At 37.6% G+C, this 18,332-nt stretch overlaps 2 protein-coding genes across 4 annotated transcripts in view; one reads left to right on the plus strand and one right to left on the minus strand.

Annotated features, from left to right (window-relative positions):
• Positions 1-18,332, minus strand: part of LOC112058473 (CUGBP Elav-like family member 2) — a 511,519-nt gene that overhangs the window by 298,104 nt on the left and 195,083 nt on the right. The gene's annotated exons all lie outside the window — the stretch shown is intronic.
• Positions 6,494-7,738, plus strand: LOC128198353 (uncharacterized). Its single transcript, XM_052883369.1, has 2 exons — positions 6,494-6,974; positions 7,140-7,738. Exons 1-2 carry the CDS (start codon positions 6,692-6,694, stop codon positions 7,250-7,252), a joined length of 396 nt encoding a protein of 131 aa, XP_052739329.1. The 5' UTR covers positions 6,494-6,691; the 3' UTR covers positions 7,253-7,738.

Consider the following 18,332-nt stretch of genomic DNA (forward strand, 5'->3'; position numbering starts at 1 on the left):
ATAACAAATAAATTATAATTACAATTTTGAATATGAATTTTAAGAGTAACAAATATCCATACAAACTTTCGCGTTTATAATATTAGTAGGATGAAATGAGAAATTATTCAAAGTGAAAAAAAAGTGCGGCAATATTTTGCACTCCAAGGTTTGTACAGGCATACTGTAGGTGGCCTTTTAGAGATGACAGTTGGTAGGCACCAATATTTGCCGAGTGAATTGAAATGTGGTGAACTCTAGGAGTCGTGCATGCTTTAAGAAGTATTACAATATATAACTACAGACGTCTTGCAAGTGTTCCAATCAAATATTATTATAAAAATACTACTAACCTATAATAACTTACATTCAACAAACTTGTTACCGTTCATACTTTACGGAATATTCATAGAATGAAACCTTTTTAAAGAGATCGCCGAGTGGTTTGTGAAGATAGAATCGATTCGGTATCGGAAATTAATTGAATAAAACGTAGAATCGAGTGGGTGGGTATCGGGATACCTCATGAATATGTATACAGCAGCTTTGTGAAAAAGTTTGAGTTATTAATTTGTCGATCCATTGAATCAGCGGATAATCGTTCGAGGGGCACTTTCTTTTTAAGTTATTTCTTAGGGCAACTTAATTCTAAGGGCTCTTTTACAATGATTCCTCAATACTTTATGTGATTTTGTTGGTATTAATTTGTCGATCCATTGAATCCGTGGATAAATCGTTCGAGGGGATATTATTTGAGTTATTTTTAGGGCAACTTAATTCTAAGGGCTTTTGTGCAATACTTCCTTAATTAATATTGTTTAAAAGTTGTAGTGAACACTGAACATAGTTGCATAGGGAACACTGAACTTATGAGTGTAACGAAAGAATAAAGTCGTTGCGGTTCCAAAGAATTGCAATTGCTGCAACCTCGCAGCGCAATGTATTGATCAATCTTTTGATGGAATCACGCCATTAAGCGATCACAGGAAATCATTGGATTGTTGGCACAGGATTAATTGGTGTCAGAAAGTCTCTACAAAGCTCTATGTACCTGCTGATGTATACATCCATCGGTTAATTTGATGATGTTGTTATGATGATGAATAGGTGTTGGTATAAGAAGATCAGTGTCAGTATTGATTGTTACACCAACGACATTTTATACTATAGGCATGTTGTGTTATGACATATATTCAATGACAAGAGGTTGATAATCAAGTGGTATCTATCTAAATACATATAAATCCTTGGTAAGTGCTTAGTTTAAGATCATAAAGTTTGATACACAAACTTTATGATCTTACACAAGTTCGTGAATTAAGAAACAAGTTTGGACAGCACGCGAGGGATATTGATTACACTGAGAGAAAGTTATTACACTTTCGACTAGCTCCTTGAGTTTTGTGTTTAATAATATTGACATTATTGGAAGCAATGGAAATAAACATATAATAATATTATAATACTACATACATACCCTAATGAGTTTCGTATATCTGTAGTGCTAACTTTTTAGAAGTAGAATGAAAATCCACACCCCTTTCAGTTTCTACATGACATCGTACTGAAACGCTAAATCGCTAGGTCTTTGCCGGTAGGGTGATAACTAGCTACGGCCGATGCCTCCCACCAAACAGTTTTAAATTAATATGTTTATTGTTCTTTCTAAAAAATAATCATAAATTAATTTCTTAAATTCTCTTTTGCTTTACCATATTGGGCAAAAAAACACTGTACGAATTTGGTGTAAATGTTAAATATTTCTTATGTATTTATGTAAATAATTACAAAAGCCTTAGTAAAACCATTAAGCTTTCTTTAGGTACGTCTGCTAACATGTTCTCTCATCGGAGGCTAATTAAAATTTTAAGCCGTCGGCTTTTCCGAGACCAGAAATATATTCAATTTACGAAACATCAAATCACAAATGCTTCAAAGGTTTCGTTCAAAGTTTTGTCGAAATTAAATCTCAAGTGATTTTGGCTTTTGAATGTTTTCAATATAAATTGAATTACAATTTATACTTCAATGAATCAAATCACAATTTCTCGATCCTCATTACTTACAAATTTTCATCAAGATTGTGAAGATCTTAGTAATTGTGTTACATTTTAACAAATAAAATTAATATTTCTTAGCTTTATTTAGAAAGTATATAAGATTGGTGTACTACAACTGTGTAGTAAACATTCAACTGCCAAAGCTATTTGGCTTTCCGATGACATATAAAATTCGCAGGAAAGTTTTTTTATTGCGTAGATAGTGATAAAAAAACACACAGTTTTTTATCGCATGCCGGTAACCTTATGTTAAGTGATTACCACCATACATGCCCATTAACAGCACTGAAGGTATTTGTTGTTGTTTGTTGCCTCTGTGGGTTTTGTATATCCATCCCTTAAATTAAATAAAATCCCTTCAATTAAAGCCACATATTGGTTGCGTGGAAACACTGCAGCTGGAATTTGGTCCTAAAACTTTAATATACATGTTGTATACAATCTAGAATATGTACTGGATGAAGTATGAATATGAAGCTCTTCCTACTAAGCACGCTGTAACCGAACACACACACACAAACACAACACACATTCATATAGCGGACGCCCGCGACTTCGTCCGCGTGGAATTTAGTTTTTCACAAATTCCTCAGGAGCCATGGATTATTCCGGGATAAAAAGTAGCCTATGTGCTAATCTAGGCTATAATATATTTCAATACCAAATTTCAGCTTATTTGGTTCAGTAGTCGAGGCGTCAAAGAGGTACAAACATTCATATCATCAAAATCATAGTTTTCGCAAATCTCGAGAATCCATGGATTTTTTCGGGATAAAAAGTAGCCTTTGTGTTAATCCAGAGTAAAATCTATTTAGGTTCTAAATTTCTGCCAAATCGCTTCAGTAGTACCGGCGATAAAGACTAACAAACATCTAAACATACACCCAAACATCCATACAAACTATCGCGTTTATAATATTAAGTAGGATACACACACATAATAATGAACGTAATGTATTTATGCATGCATTATTTGGACAGTTTGAAGATAATTTTAGAATGTAAGTGAATTAATCAATAATTATGTTTTGTGTTTGTAAAACAACGATGTGTGTGTTATTATAACAAATAAATTATGATTACAATTTTGAATATGAATTTAAATTAAGCAACGTATAACGTCATATTGTATTAACTTCGTTTATAGAATTAATTAATGTATATTACTACATACCTACAATTGAAATGGTGTTTTGGCAAATTCTGATCTATTTATTCCAAATCCTTGTTTATGCTTTATGTACAACATTTGATTTTTTATAATAAAAATTATACTGTACTGTACTATAACACTAATAAAACACTTTTCACCCAATAAAAAAGATGGGTGAAGATCGTTTCTCATACGGATCTTCTACTTTAACACTCTTGTTGCAAATTAACTATTAATTACTGTAACAATAGTAAAACGCTTTTCACCCAACAAAGAGATGGGTGATGGTCGTTTCTAATATGGATCTTCTACTATAACACTCATGTTGCAAAGTAACTATTAGTTACTGTACCAATAATAAAACACTTTTTATCCAATAAAAAGATGGGTGAAGGTCGTTTCTAATACGGATATCCATCTACTATAACACTTATGTTGCAAAATTATTAAACACTTTTCATCCAATAAAAAGATGGGTGAAGGTCGTTTCTACGGTAGGTACGGATCTTCTAATATACCACTCATGTTGCAAGTTAACTATTAGTAGGTAACTGCGCGAATTGCCGCAGGTACTACATCCACAATAATCCCACGGGAGGACTTGTATAACAATAAATTATTCCAAACTAAGACTCTACAAATCACAACTTCTTAGTTGAAGTCCCTAACATCATTTATATTAGGTTTAAGGTAAACTTAGTAAGGCTACTTCAGAAATACAATGTAATATTTTGTAACATGTAAAATACCATTATAATATTAAATCGCATTCAAGTTCTAGCGGATGCCCGCGACTTTGACTACATGAAATTCAGTAATTTACAAATCCCGCGAGAACCACTGATTATTTTGCGATGAAAAGGAGCCTGTATATCGCTCAATAACTTCCTCTATCTCCCAGAGAAAGTGCCGTTCAAATTGGATAAACCGTTCCAAAAATTAGCCCAGACAAATAGACAGGCATACACAGAATTAAAAAAAAAATACCTTGTTTATGTCTTGGTATAGTGTAATTGTCTAACTGAATAAAAAAATCTAACCGCATTTAATCCGGAATGTATTGATATACATAAACATCATCATCATCATCTCCTTACCCTTATCCCATTTAAGTGGGGTCGGAAAAATATGTCAATCTGTTCCATTCGTCTCTATTACTCGTCAACTCAACATCCACTCTTTTAACATACATGTCCTCTTTCTAGTAATATGACTTTCTTCCCTACGCATTACATGTCCATTCCAAGCTAACCTTCTACTCCTCAATTTTTCTGTCACTGGCGCCACCTTCAGACTTCCTCTTATTTACTTATTCCTTATTTTATCTATTCTTGTCACACCACACATCCATCTCAACATACGCATTTCGTTCACATGCATTTGTTTACTATCCGTCCCTTTCACCGCCCAACATTCTGATCCATACAGCACGACAGGTCTTACAACCGTTTACCGATACACATAAACAAAATAGTTATAATTCCACGTTATACTCCAAACCATTATCTTACATAAACGCGAAGAAACTTTTAATTCAACCAAAATCCCCGGCACCTACCTCGGATGCTTAATTAGCGGATCTCCGTACGAAGGAGCGGACGCGGTATCATTTCTATGCAAATTGCGCCTTTAACTTCTCGTAATGCTAAAGCAACGGTTGCCGAAGACGGATCGACTGCTTCATTAGACATTTAATTGGTTGAGTAATAAATAGTTTCAGTTGGTAATTTTGTTCTCGTAACGGGGCCGAATAATTCGTTTCGTTGCCTGGTTTTAAATTTGTTTGAGTACTTCATGTTAAACTGCGTTAATTGAACAAAGTCACATAGTCCAGTTGCAAAGTCTCAGCGGGCGATGGAGCGAGCTATACTTGGAGTTTCTCTTCGTGATCGAATCAGGAATGAGGAGATCCGCGGATGAAACAAAGTCACTGACATAGCTCAGCGAGAAGCGAAGCTGAAGTGGCAATGGGCAGTCCAAATAGTTCAATGGACGTTGGGGTCCTAAGGTGCAAGGTGAATGACGACCCCGCACCGGAAAGCGCAGTGATGGTCGACTCGGTCCACCTAGTAAAAAAAACCACTACTACTAAAAAAAAATATGCAGCAACCCACGACACTGTTCCAATGCGGTTATGGGGTTTCAAGTAAATATTAAAAAACAAATCGGTTGTCTGTAAATTCGGTTTACTGACTATAGTTGAACGTGACAACGTCATAAGAAAATAATGGATGGAATGGTTGCATTTTTCAAAAGTATATGTTCCGTTTCCTAAAATACTATTTAATAATCTTCATAGAACAGAATATTCTTTAGTTCTTGTAAAAAAACGTTGGCAACTCTAGAGCGAGGGACCGCATGACGTCATATTTTTTCAAGTGTAACAGCCGGCTCCATCGAATTATAAGACGTTGTCACGTCAAAAAACGATTTAACTTTAAAAATTACTTAATAGGCATAGCAAAGAGAGGGCCTAGTGGCAGTTTAATACTGTTACTGTCACGTAACGTAAACGCCAATTTCTAAGGAATTGAAACAGCGCCATCTAGTGGCACTACTGCACAACTGTCTCAATTCCATATAAATTTTTTGTTTACGTCAACGTGATGGTAACTCGTTGCTCGTTGCCAACGCGCATTTCAAAATTTACGTTATATCTAGCCTAGAGACATCGTAACTAGGTCACGTCAGACTGACATCGACCATACGTCTGATGTGACAAATGCCACTGTGCGCCTGTGAGCAATTACTCTGACGTGGTTTTGACGTCTTTGATGTACCAGTGCGCTCGCTTGCCTTCAGTTTATAATATTAGTCAAAACTAGCTTTGTATCGCTTAGCTCGGATGAACGCAGGGCATACTGTACCTCAAAATATAATTTATAGCATGACTTAATTTCTGCCAAGATCCTTGAGAATAAGGCATCTTAATTAAAATTCGTAAAATTCTACCAAAATCAATGAAATTTGGTTATAACAAAAAAAAAATATTTAGGGAGTTTTTTATTGCATATTACTTTGTTGTTCATTGCAGCATTATATTTACTATAAGTTTTATATTTTCAACTCAGATAGAGCACAAGGGTACGCGAGAAGACACTTAATCCGTTACTCTCATAGCCCGGTGGTAGAATATAATCAGAATGAGATAATTGTACGTATAAACTACGTTTATTAAAACTTTAATCAGTCTGTCTGTCCGATAAGCCCGGACAAAAATGCTCAAAAAAATAACAAAATGTGAAATGCTTTTTTATGGATTTTTATTTTTATGGAACTCACAACTTCACTGAAATATAGAAGATGTTATTAGCCGGGTCCACACCGGACGATCCATCGCGCTCCGATCGCGCGCGGCAGCAGCGCGATCCAAAGATGCAGGCGGTGTGGACGTGCCGCGCGCGATCCATGCGCACGTATTGGAGCGCGCGCTCCCTACCTCGCGCGATCCGTGTGCGGTCGGTTTTTGTGCCAGCCTCAAAGGTGCCTCAGTTGCGTGATGCGCGCGGTGTGGACGGTTGTGTTGGTTCGCGCGATCCACCTCGCCATGAACATCTCAGAAAGTCGCCGTTTGATATCGCTTTATAAAGAATTTAAATGTTTATGGGATCCCAAAGATTCTAATTACACCAATAGAGGTGTTAGAGATGATGCTTGGCGTCAGATTTCTTGTGAAATGGGGAATAAGTCGATCGAGAACCTAAAGAAAAAAATGCGATCTCTGGCGGGAGGCTACAGAAGGGAGAAACACAGAGAGAAGCAAAGCCGTATAACTGGATCCGGTAAGAAAACAAAGCTACTTTTTATCTGTAGGTATTAAAATTATATATTTTATTATAAGTAATTACATCATAATATTTACTGTGGATTTCACGTGATTTCGCTTTTTACATTTAAGCTGTTAGAAATACACGTGGTTATTTTAATGAGTAACTTGTTTATTTCAGGTGCTCAAGATACATATAAATCAAAGTGGTTTGCGTATGATGACTTCGACTTTATGGCGGATAAAAATGAACCCGGAACCACACGCGATACATTGGAACATGTGAGCTATTAGTTTACTGATATTCATTTTGCCAAACTATTGTATGGTTTGTAACAAAGTGTCTTGCTAAGTGGGACCGTATTGTAGTGGCATTTTCTGTTGCTCTTCTTGGTACGACGGCCATCGGTTGTAGCGATTGTGATGGCGGTTCATTTCGCCAGCTTCCAGGTATTACATCTCCATTCTCCTGTACTGTATCAAACGTTCCTGGCGATATAAAGTTAGGATTACTGCGTAAGTAGTTATATAGATGAACCGTTGCCAGCACGACTTTAGTCGCAGTTTCTGGTTCCAAAAGCATAGGTTTACGCAGGACTCTGTAGGCAGAACTAAGTACTCCAAACGCGTTTTCAACTACTCTACGTGCTCTTGACAGTCGGTAGTTGAAAATTCTTTCACAAGAACCCCTTTCCCGTGTACCATCGTATGGTTTCATAGTATAATCATTAAGCTGAAAAGCTTTATCACCTAGTATATAATAGGGTACCTCAATTTTATAGGGAACTTGCAATATCTCCGGTGGAGGAATATTTAGCTCTTTTTTTTCAAGGGAACTTGAAGTTAATACTACAGTGAGCGAAAACGAGAACAGTAACATTACTAGTGACACACAACCGGAGAGAGCCAACCACCACACAGATCAGAGTAGAGAGCAGAATGATCAGAATGCACAATCCAGTGTCCAAACAACAAACAAAAGAACAAAAAAAGAAAGAAAACTACTTCTAATAATGCAGATGACATATCAGATGAAACTCTTTCAGAGGCTTTCCAACTTCTGCAACAATGTGCTCAGCCACCACAACCGGAAACTGATTCTTACATTGCTTTCGGGCAGTATATATCTACTGAATTGCGGAAATATGATGCAGTAACATTAGTTAATGTCAAAAATGCTATATGCCAAGTTATTTTTCAAGCTGACACAGGAAGATATGGGGATAGCAATTATGGATATTACACTAATTCATATCCTGGCACACCAATAGCATCCACTTCATCACAGTCCCAGTCTCTACAACCTCAAAATTATCCAGCTCCAATTCCACAGACATCACCGTCTGCTCATCTAGCCTCCAATTCATCGCAGTCCCAGTTTCTGAAACCTCAGGATTATTCACTTCCACAGTCACCACCGAATTAAATAAGTACCTAACTATATCATGTTTTCAAAAAATAATTAATAATTGTAAACATGTTACTTCTTTAAATTATGATTGTAATACACTACTTTTTTATTGAGTAATAAAGTATGGTTTTACTTACCTTTACATAATCATTTAACAGGTCAATGATGGCTTCACAAACTTCAGGAATAATTATCGATATAGACTGTTTGGAAATGCGGAACAGATACTGCAAACTGACGTACGAATCTCCAGTTGCTAAAAATCTCAATGTTAGTAATAATCTTTCCTTCACAGTAATGGCATCTCTATAATTTGTATCATTCTTTCTTAGCTTGTTATTTAATAATGAACACAATATCTCAAATTGATTAGCATTCATTCTTGCAAAATTGTGTTCAACTTTATCTGACACTAACTCTGCGTACAGCTGAGTCCCAGATTCCAAGCGATTTTTGTAAATTTGTTTCACCCAAAACCGTCGTTTTCTTTTTTGTGATTTTTTGCGCAAGCATTTAAGCAAAATAAAAGTTACTGCTGCAACGGCAAGACGCCGCCGTTGTACGTGTGACTCCATATCGTACAAGAGTTAGACTGGCTGAATCACGGATCGCCTTAGGATCGCTTGGAGCGCATAATTTGGGATCGCAAGTTTCCAAGAGTGGATCGGCCTAACACGATCCACGATCCACGCTCCGCGATCCTGGATCGTCCGGTGTGGACCCGGCTATTAAGCTAACATATCAGCTACTTTTCATCCTGTAAATCCCATGGTTCTCACAGAATTTGTGACTGATATATAGTTATATGTGATATTACTGATATTAGTATATTACTGATATTAGTATATACTGATATTAGTATATTACTGATATTAGTATATACTGATACTAGCGGACGCCCGCGACTTCGTCCGCGTAAAATTAGTTTTTTTAGAAATCCCTCGGAAACCATGGATTTTTCCGGGATGAAAAGTAGTCTATGTGTTAATCCAGAATAATCAAATCGCTTTAGCAGCCGCAGCGTAAAGGAGGAACACACACAAACTTTCGTCTTTAAAATATACTAGCGGACGCCCGCGACTTCGTCCGCGTAAAAATTGATGTAAACTTCTCTACCTCTACCTTACCCTGCTCGTAAACCTACCCAACCCTACCCCTACCTTACTCCTACCCTACCGCTAACGCTAACCCTTCCCTCCCCCCACCTTACCCTACCCTAACCGTAACCTATCCATACCCTATCCTACCCTACCCCTAATCTACCCCTACCCTACCCCTACCTTATCCTACCCTACCGCTAACCCTAACCCTTCCCTACCCCTACCTTATCCCTACCCTAACCCTACCCTACCCGTACCCTACCCCTACCCTACCCTACCCCTATCCTACTCCTCCCCTACCCTATACGTTCCATATCCTTCCCCTACCTCTACCTTGCCCCTACCCTACACTACCCCTACCTTATCCGTACCGTACCCTACCCTACCCTACACTTTCCTTAAATTACCCCTACCCTACCTCTATCCTACCCCTTCCCTATCTCTATCCTATCCCTACCCTCAGCAAAATTGGTCCAGCCTTTTGTGCGTCGTGCAATGACCAAAAGACTATAATTTCCCAAGCGACTTCTATGCTAATACTATAAAGAGGTAAAGTTTGTGTGGTTGTCGGAGGTAATCTCTGGATCTACTGGACCGATTTGGAAAATTCTTTTATCAATAGAAAGCTACATTATTTGCGAGTGTCATAGGCTATGTTTGGTCCTCATATTCATACGGGAACGGGAACCACGTAATTGAAACCGCGGGGCGTCATATAGCGATATTTTTGCGACTTTCAGAAATTTTGTTTTATCTCCGAAACTATATAACTAATTAACATACTGTAAAGGGCAAATCTTATCTATATAATATCCTTGTGATTATTAAATCATTTATTTTAATAAGGATTTAAGTTTAGTTGTGTAAATAATGACGTAAACCTTAGTTTAAAATTTAAATAATTTATTAAAGTACTAAAGGTACTATATCTGCTAAAATATAAAAGATAGATATAGGGTGTCGCGGACTTTTTTGTAGAACTTTTAAAGGTTCAAAAAGCCTCCATACATTTATTTCAGTTATACGCAATGGTTGAGGCAGCGCATGCGAATAAGTAAGTTTTTCGGTCTGACCTGTAAGAGAAAACCCGCGATATCTCAGTAGTTATATATGATAGAAATATAAAATATAGCCTATAGCACTCCCCGATAACGTAGCATTCTACTGGTGAAAGAATTTTTAAAATCGGTCCAGTAGTTTCGAAGATTACCCCATTTCAAAAAATTGTTACAAACTTACAAACTTACAAACTTACAAACTTACAAACTTTACCTCTTTATAATATTAGTATAGATAGATATAGGGTGTCGCGGACTTTTTTGTAGAACTTTTAAAGGTTCAAAAAGCCTCCATACATTTATTTCAGTTATACGCAATGGTTGAGGCAGCGCATGCGAATAAGTAAGTTTTTCGGTCTGACCTGTAAGAGAAAACCCGCGATATCTCAGTAGTTATATATGATAGAAATATAAAATATAGCCTATAGCACTCCCCGATAACGTAGCATTCTACTGGTGAAAGAATTTTTAAAATCGGTCCAGTAGTTTCGAAGATTACCCCATTTCAAAAAATTGTTACAAACTTACAAACTTACAAACTTACAAACTTACAAACTTTACCTCTTTATAATATTAGTATAGATTAGTATAATTGTGACATACTTACTAAATTTTACAAAGACACAGCCGCGGGTGTCATCTATAGCTTGGCAACTTCGTTCACACCCAACGATCCGCGCGGGCCGGGGAGCGTGTAGCGATGAATGAAAAACCCACGATTGATGCAGCTCACTTCCCCACACGCACGATTTCACACCCGCCCAGTCTTTCCCCCCCGTCGCCCGCATATCACGGGAGCGCTATGAACGAACTTGCCAGATTATAGTTAAGAATACGTGTGAGAATTAGACAAATCTATCATATTACAGCACTATTTGATTTATCACTAACACCGAGCGCGAGGGGCGATATCTCGCTACATAACACAAACGCATATTTGCGAAGTGCACAAGCGAAAGGGACTGCAAATACAAGTAGGTCATGTCGAGCCGTTACTCGTCGAACTTGCATTTGATTGGGCTAATATTCTAGTCTGGCTCTGTCATTATTGTTCTGTTATTGATAGTTAAACTGCCTCGTTGGTTCGTGTGGCTTCGACCACAAGGTCATGGGTTCGAGTCCTGGGTAAAGTTATTTAATACTGAGCTTTACTTTCTTCTAGGAAATTTCCAAGAAAACACTCAGCCTGGAATTACAACTCCATGCATCAGAGAGAATAAAATGTGATAGTAGTCCTTAAAGAATTTGAAATATAAAGATCAAGCAAAATCTTAAAAAACTGAATTTGATTCCCGATCGAAGTCGAAGGTTCCCGTAACTTAGCAGTAATATTATAGTATCATACATCATAATAATTCAAAAACTGGCAAAATTAACATTATTACAATAGGAATTATTGAAATAACCGCCACAGACCACAGAATTATAGAAGTGACCTAATTCAATGCAGTTCACTATTGCGTGCCTGTGTTTGAATTATTATTCAAACAGTGATAGATAGAAGCATCAAATTGGAATGATTTGTACGTGATTTAATATTATTATGTTTGATTCCACTTGTATAACTATTATCTTAAAAGCATATATCGAATTCAATCGCAAAAACCATTCGTTATATTATCAACAAGACACGTTCACTTTCGTTCAAGTAATATATTACTTTTAAATATAATTTGACTTATAGCAAATTTATTGAAAAAAAACATTTTTCGAAGTAATGTTATAGTTAAAGAAACTCGATGTTCTAAAAGTTTGAGTTCGAAATTATCTCTTTCTTACTCCATTCAAAGTACTGTGCTAGACAAAGAGAATTAGAGACGAATAGAAAATTTACATCTTCTCAGTAAAGTTTTTGGCTGTCTGTATGTTCGTTATAGAAACAAAAACTACTAGACAGATTTTTACAGGACAGGTTAAAGTAAATTTTTCATCACGCTACGACCAATAGGAGCAGAGCAGTGAAGGGAAATGTTGGGAAACGGGTCAAGTTACTCCATTTTTACAGCGATACTACTGAAAGGGCTGAATTAAAGAGGTCTAAGGGCGGACGAAGACGCGGGCGTCCGCTAGTTTCAAAGGAAAACATCATTATTTAATAGAGCTGCTGGTTAGTTAAAGCTAAGATGTCACTTGCAAGTTAAAGCGACCGAGTTAATGAAGAATTTCCACAGTAAGAAACTTTTAAAAAGTCTCGTATCAGATGATAACTCAATAGAAATTGGAAGAAACGATAACTTAAGCAAGAAGTTTCAACAAAGTTTCCATTTAACTTTCAATTAAAGAAAACCGATCGTTCCCACTCATAATGGATTCTAATCGATGGGAAATTCAATGAATGAAAATTGATGGTAATAATGAACATTCTTTTTTCCAAGAAGAAAAATTAATTGGTTATGGTATTGGGTATGGTAATTACTCTTAATTGGCTATTTATTTTACGATATCTATTTATAGTTTGACGTAGATTGTTGTCATAATGATATCAGCCGATGGACGTCCACTGCAGGACATACGCCTTTTGTAAGGACTTCCTAACATCACGATCCAGAGTCGCCTGGTCCTGCATCCAGTAAATCTCTGCGACTCGCTTGAAATCGTTATTTTTAAGTTTTGTTTGAAACGACATCATTTGTCGTTGAATTAAAATTTTATTTTCCGAGGTATTTATTTTATTGTTATTTATTATTTATGTAGTATATATTATATATATATTATTTAAATTATAAATTTTAATATTATATTTATATATTTATTTAATTATTTATATATATAATTACATATAATGTATTGCACCTTCCGCTCTTTTTTCGCAAGTTCTCTCGTCAGGGGTTGCCTGGTAGAGCTTACTTATAATAAGGCCGCCTTTGCATGCTAAGTTTAAATTATGTTTTTAATGTTTCAATTTATAATTGTATTTTTGTGTGCAATAAAGTATTTCTTCTTCTTCTTCTTCTTCGTTAGTCCACGTGATGGAGGGTTGACCAACACTGCGCTTTCTAGTGCGGGGTTGCCATTTCAGCACCTTAGGTCCCACTTCAGCTTCGCGACTCGTTGAGCTATGTCGGTGACATTGGTTCTTCTGCCTCCGTCTAAACCCAAGGCAGACTTCCACTGGGCTATCACGACTATCACGACACAACACGAAAATCGTGATAGCCCAGTGGATATGACCACTGCCTCCGATTCTGTAGGGTGTGGGTTCGAATCCGGTCCAGGGTATGCACCTCCAACTTTTCATTTGCGTGCATTTTAAGAAATTAAATATCACGTTTCTCAAACGGTGAAGGAAAAACATCGTGAGGAAACCTGCACTCCGTAGAATTTTCTTAATTCTCTGCGTGTGTGAAGTCTGCCAATCCGCATTGGGCCAGCGTGGTGGATTAATGGCCTAACCCCTCTCATTCTGAGAGGAGACTCGAGCTCAGCAGTGAGCCGAATATGGGTTGATAATGATGATGATGATCACGACTCCTTATTCTTTAAATAAAAAAAAAACAATATAATGTACTAACCATCGTTGATATCAATGGTGTGATTACATAACAGTTTGCCAAAGACACAACAGTAGGCAGTAGACACACAATACAACGCGGCGCGTTGTCAAATCATGTCACATCAATGCGGCTCCAGCTTCGAGCTCAATGTTTGATTAATCGAATGAACGGAGCCGGAATACTAAACTATGTGATATCGGGTCAACAGTGTTTGTGTTTGCGAGTTAATGATTAGCACATGTACATATAATTATTACTCGTACTCGTATTTGTTTATGCTGCTTCTTCTAGTATTTGATGGAACAAGGTGATGGCCCACCTGATGTTAATTAAAAAACCATCGCTTGTAATAGACTAGCAGCAGGCAGGGAAAAGAGCCAATTGTAACTGAAGCCTCATGACAATCATTAAGAGGAGAAAATTTTCGGGCATCTGCAAAGGGGATTCCTCTATGAGTTTCCTAGGTTGATCCTAGAAGGTAAGATACCCGGTAAACGTGCTCCAGGAAGACAGCGAAGAAAGTGGAGTGAATAGATGATGTCAAAGAGTGGACCAAGTCAACATATAAGCTTAAAAATATTGCAAAAGACCGAAAGAGTTTTGTACACATGACCGCCAAACTTCAGCTGGAAGAAGGCACCTAATGATGATGATGATGAGGCAGGGGATGAAAACATCGTGTAATGCACTTTATTTGACTTCTTGAACTATTAGTTTAAGCCTTATGTAGGTGTATTTTACAGACCAAATTACCAGGTAGGTACTTAAGAAGCCCGTCAACCCCCATTGTAGCCTCAAGCCTAGCCTTGGTAGCGGGTTGTTAATATAATCAGATAATGACCAAGTATTATTAAATAACTATAAATTCGCGCTTCATCATAAATCATTGCCATAGATTTGGTATTACGATAATATTCATATGATCATCATCAGTCATACATCAAAACTGTATTTTTTTTATTTTTTCATAACACAAAATTGCATAAAAATGTATTTAGCCATGTTTGTTTTAATGGAAGTCCCGAAGTGATTTCACTATTCCCAACTTAAATAATACGCTTTATTATACAAGAATGACAAGGTCAGGCAATTATATCTGCATTTAGCGAAATGTATTCCGTTTTATCAGAATATCGTAGTTTCTGCTATCTATATAATGACCAGTAAGATAAAATTATGTCAGCTGGTGTTCCAGGGCATTAATTATTCATATCGCTTAGTAGCCGGGGGTGTAACGAGCAACAAATAGATGGCTTGCGGAGCTCGGCCTCCCGGGGGAATCCGGGACTTCGAATTAGACCGCGCTGAAGGGCAAAATCGCGGAACCAATTTTCGATATTAGATTTGTATGTAAAAGGGACGATGCCGCTGGAATCTTGTTCTCTTTCCCTTTAAATTATATATTTTCTAACACAAAGGTTGTGTTGATTTGCGTTCGTGGTTCGAGAATTTGAAACTTTGTACACAAAGGCTTTTTTCAAAGGTTTTTTTTGTCGGCCGTCGTGGCGCAGTGGTATGCACGGTGGATTTACTTGACGGAGGTCCTGGGCTCCTGCTTATAAAATTATATATTAAGGAAGAAAGCCCCCGATAATTAATATCCCGAATATCTAAAATCTCTTTGGATCCCACAACATAAAGTGAGTGAGTAAGTGCATAGGCATTTCTAGGCAAGCGCGCTTCAACCTAGACCTCATCATCACTTTCCACCAGGCATGATTGTAGTCAAGCGCAAGTCTTTTTAGAATAAAAAAAAAACATTTTTTGTAACCAAAATTACCTACCTAAAATTAAAAACGACGCGTACGTTTACATAAGCCTGTTTGCCGTGCCTTCGGTGTCGACGCGAAAAGTCAATTTCTGCGCTAAAACCATAAACAAGTTCATCTCTAGCGCGTGTCAAAACTAAACCGAGCGCGTGTCAATTCTCTACAAAAACAATTACCCGAACCAACGGATCCCGATTAAAGGTAAATGCACACATATCCGAGCCGAATGTGTCGAACAAGTCCAACGAAACGAATTTTAGAAATCTGTGTATGAAAGGTGAACGCAAATTCGAAAGATTCGACGCGGGGATTCGAAAGATTCATCAGATTTTATTTACAGAACTAGCGGACGTCCGTGACTTCGTTCGCCCTTAGACCTGCATAATCTGGAACTGTCGCAAAATCTGTTCTTAGCGGACGTCAACTTATTAAGTTTTACATTATAAACTACCTCCCTGCCAAATTAAATTTTTCAACACCAAGTGGTTTTCGATATTTCGTCTTGAGTGGCCTTGCGCTTTTATACAAAAATAAAAAAATACATTTCTAAAAAAGTACAGGCTTTTAAAAAATTAAATATAATGTGTCTCAAACGTTGAAGGTAAAAACATCGTGAGGAAACCTGCATACCAGAGAATTTTCTTAATTCTCTGCGTGTGTGAAGTCTGCCAATCTGCATTGGGTGGTGGACTATTGGCCTAACCCCTCTTGTTCTGAGAGGAGACTCGAGCTTAGCAGTGAGCCGAATCTGGGTTTATAACGATGACGACAGGCTGTTACTGAAAATACATTATTTGAACGATTCATTCGACCCTTTCGGCTTGTATAAGTGCGCGTTCACCTTTACCCGAACAAACGGATCCCGATTTACATAGAGGGCTGAGGGGCGACGTCGCCTCGGGCGCGACGCGATTAAAATAACCAAACGCGCGACGACGTGTTGACGTCCTGATGAGGCGAAATAAATTGTGTTGGGGCGGCGCAGTGCCCCGCGGGCTTCGTGCCCTTTGAAAATCATGCTAATCATCGAACTTTTTTTTTCTGCTTATCCCGCGTAATCTTGCCTGAAAAAGCATGTTTTTTTTCATTAATGAATACTAAAATTGTGCTATTTTCTGTAAGAAAACACGCGCTTTCTTTTGACTGATCGCGTTGAAAAATTTTCGTTTTTATTTCAATGATCTTTATGAATGAAGAAGTTTTCAAGTAATTATTTTATGATACGTGTGCGCCCATCGTACCGGAACGCTAAACCGCTTGGCGGTACGTCTTTGTCGGTAGGGTGGTAACTAGCCACGGCCGAAGCCTCCCAGCCAGACTTGAACCAATTAGGAAAACCTCAATTGGCCCAGCCGGGGATCGAACCAAGGATCTCCGTAATCCATCGAGAGTCCGAGAGTCCGAAAAGCCTCCATTAAATTAATAAAGATTAAAAAAAGGTATCCTGTTTATAATAGAAGTTAGATTTTTCGTCCAAGAGATAAACTTAATTAAAAAAAATATATTTAATTATACGCTAGCACATCAATGTCCTGCAGAGCCGAAATAAAATTGTTTTGGGGCGTCGAGAAGCCCCGCGGTCTTCGTGCCCTTTGAAAATGATGCCAATCAACGACCTCACATTTTTGCTTATCGTGCATAATTGTTTCCCTGGAATCACTGCTTTTGTGTGTAATGTAAATAATTGGTGTAATAATTCATCATTCAGAATATAAGTGTTTACTTTCAGATCAAGTTTTTTATCATTATCTTAACAGCCCTTTTCTAAACTTTTGTCTGGTGGGAGGCTACGGCCGTGGCTAGTTAGGCAAAGACGTACCACCTAACGATTTACCGTTCCGATACGATGTCGTGTAGAAACCGAAAAGGGGTGATTTTCATCCTTCTCCTAACAAGTTAGCCAGCTTCCATCTAAGACTGCATCATCACTTACCATCAGGTGAGATTGTAGTGAACGGCTAACCTGTAAAGAATAAAAAACAAAGCCCAATATGGAGCTTAGACCCACAACGCTAATCCAATTCGAGTTGGCCAGCTTAGGGTGTTATTGTTTCTTTAATGTAGGCGTCCACTTATTTGCATCATACGTATCGGACGCATCTCATGGAATGGATTTTTAATTTTACGGCAGATAATATCCGTTCGATGCAATCCGTACCATCCAGATCAATGGACGCACTTGTATGACTTTCTATACAAAGAATACTATGATCCGTTTGGTGCTATGCGTCCGATAAGTACGGTGCGGATCGGTGGACGCTTGCCATACACGAGTATAACTCGCAATTAATGCGAGTTTCGAATTCACCTCTATCTCTTTTTGTCTAACAACTTACTATAGACAGATAGTAATATACAAGAATTCGAAGCGCGCACTGTCAAAGTGATAAAAATATCGTTACAGAATAGCGACTTAACGTGCTCTCAGAGGAAACACCACCAACTTCCCAACTTTCGACTGAGAATTCATCTGAACATTTCTTAGAACAATGTAAAATTCAGTAGCTCATAACCCAATGCACTCGAATCCTAACCTCAAAAT

Source organism: Bicyclus anynana, chromosome 9 (assembly GCF_947172395.1).
Source record: "Bicyclus anynana chromosome 9, ilBicAnyn1.1, whole genome shotgun sequence".
Classification (NCBI taxonomy): Eukaryota; Metazoa; Arthropoda; class Insecta; order Lepidoptera; family Nymphalidae; genus Bicyclus; species Bicyclus anynana.

Coding starts and splice junctions, on each gene's coding strand:
- LOC128198353 (XM_052883369.1), top strand. CDS start 6,692: ATGCGCGCGGTGTGGACGGTTGTGTTGGTTCGCGCGATCCACCTCGCC. Junction 6,975..7,139: donor AAGCCGTATAACTGGATCCG/GTAAGAAAACAA, acceptor TGTTTATTTCAG/GTGCTCAAGATACATATAAA.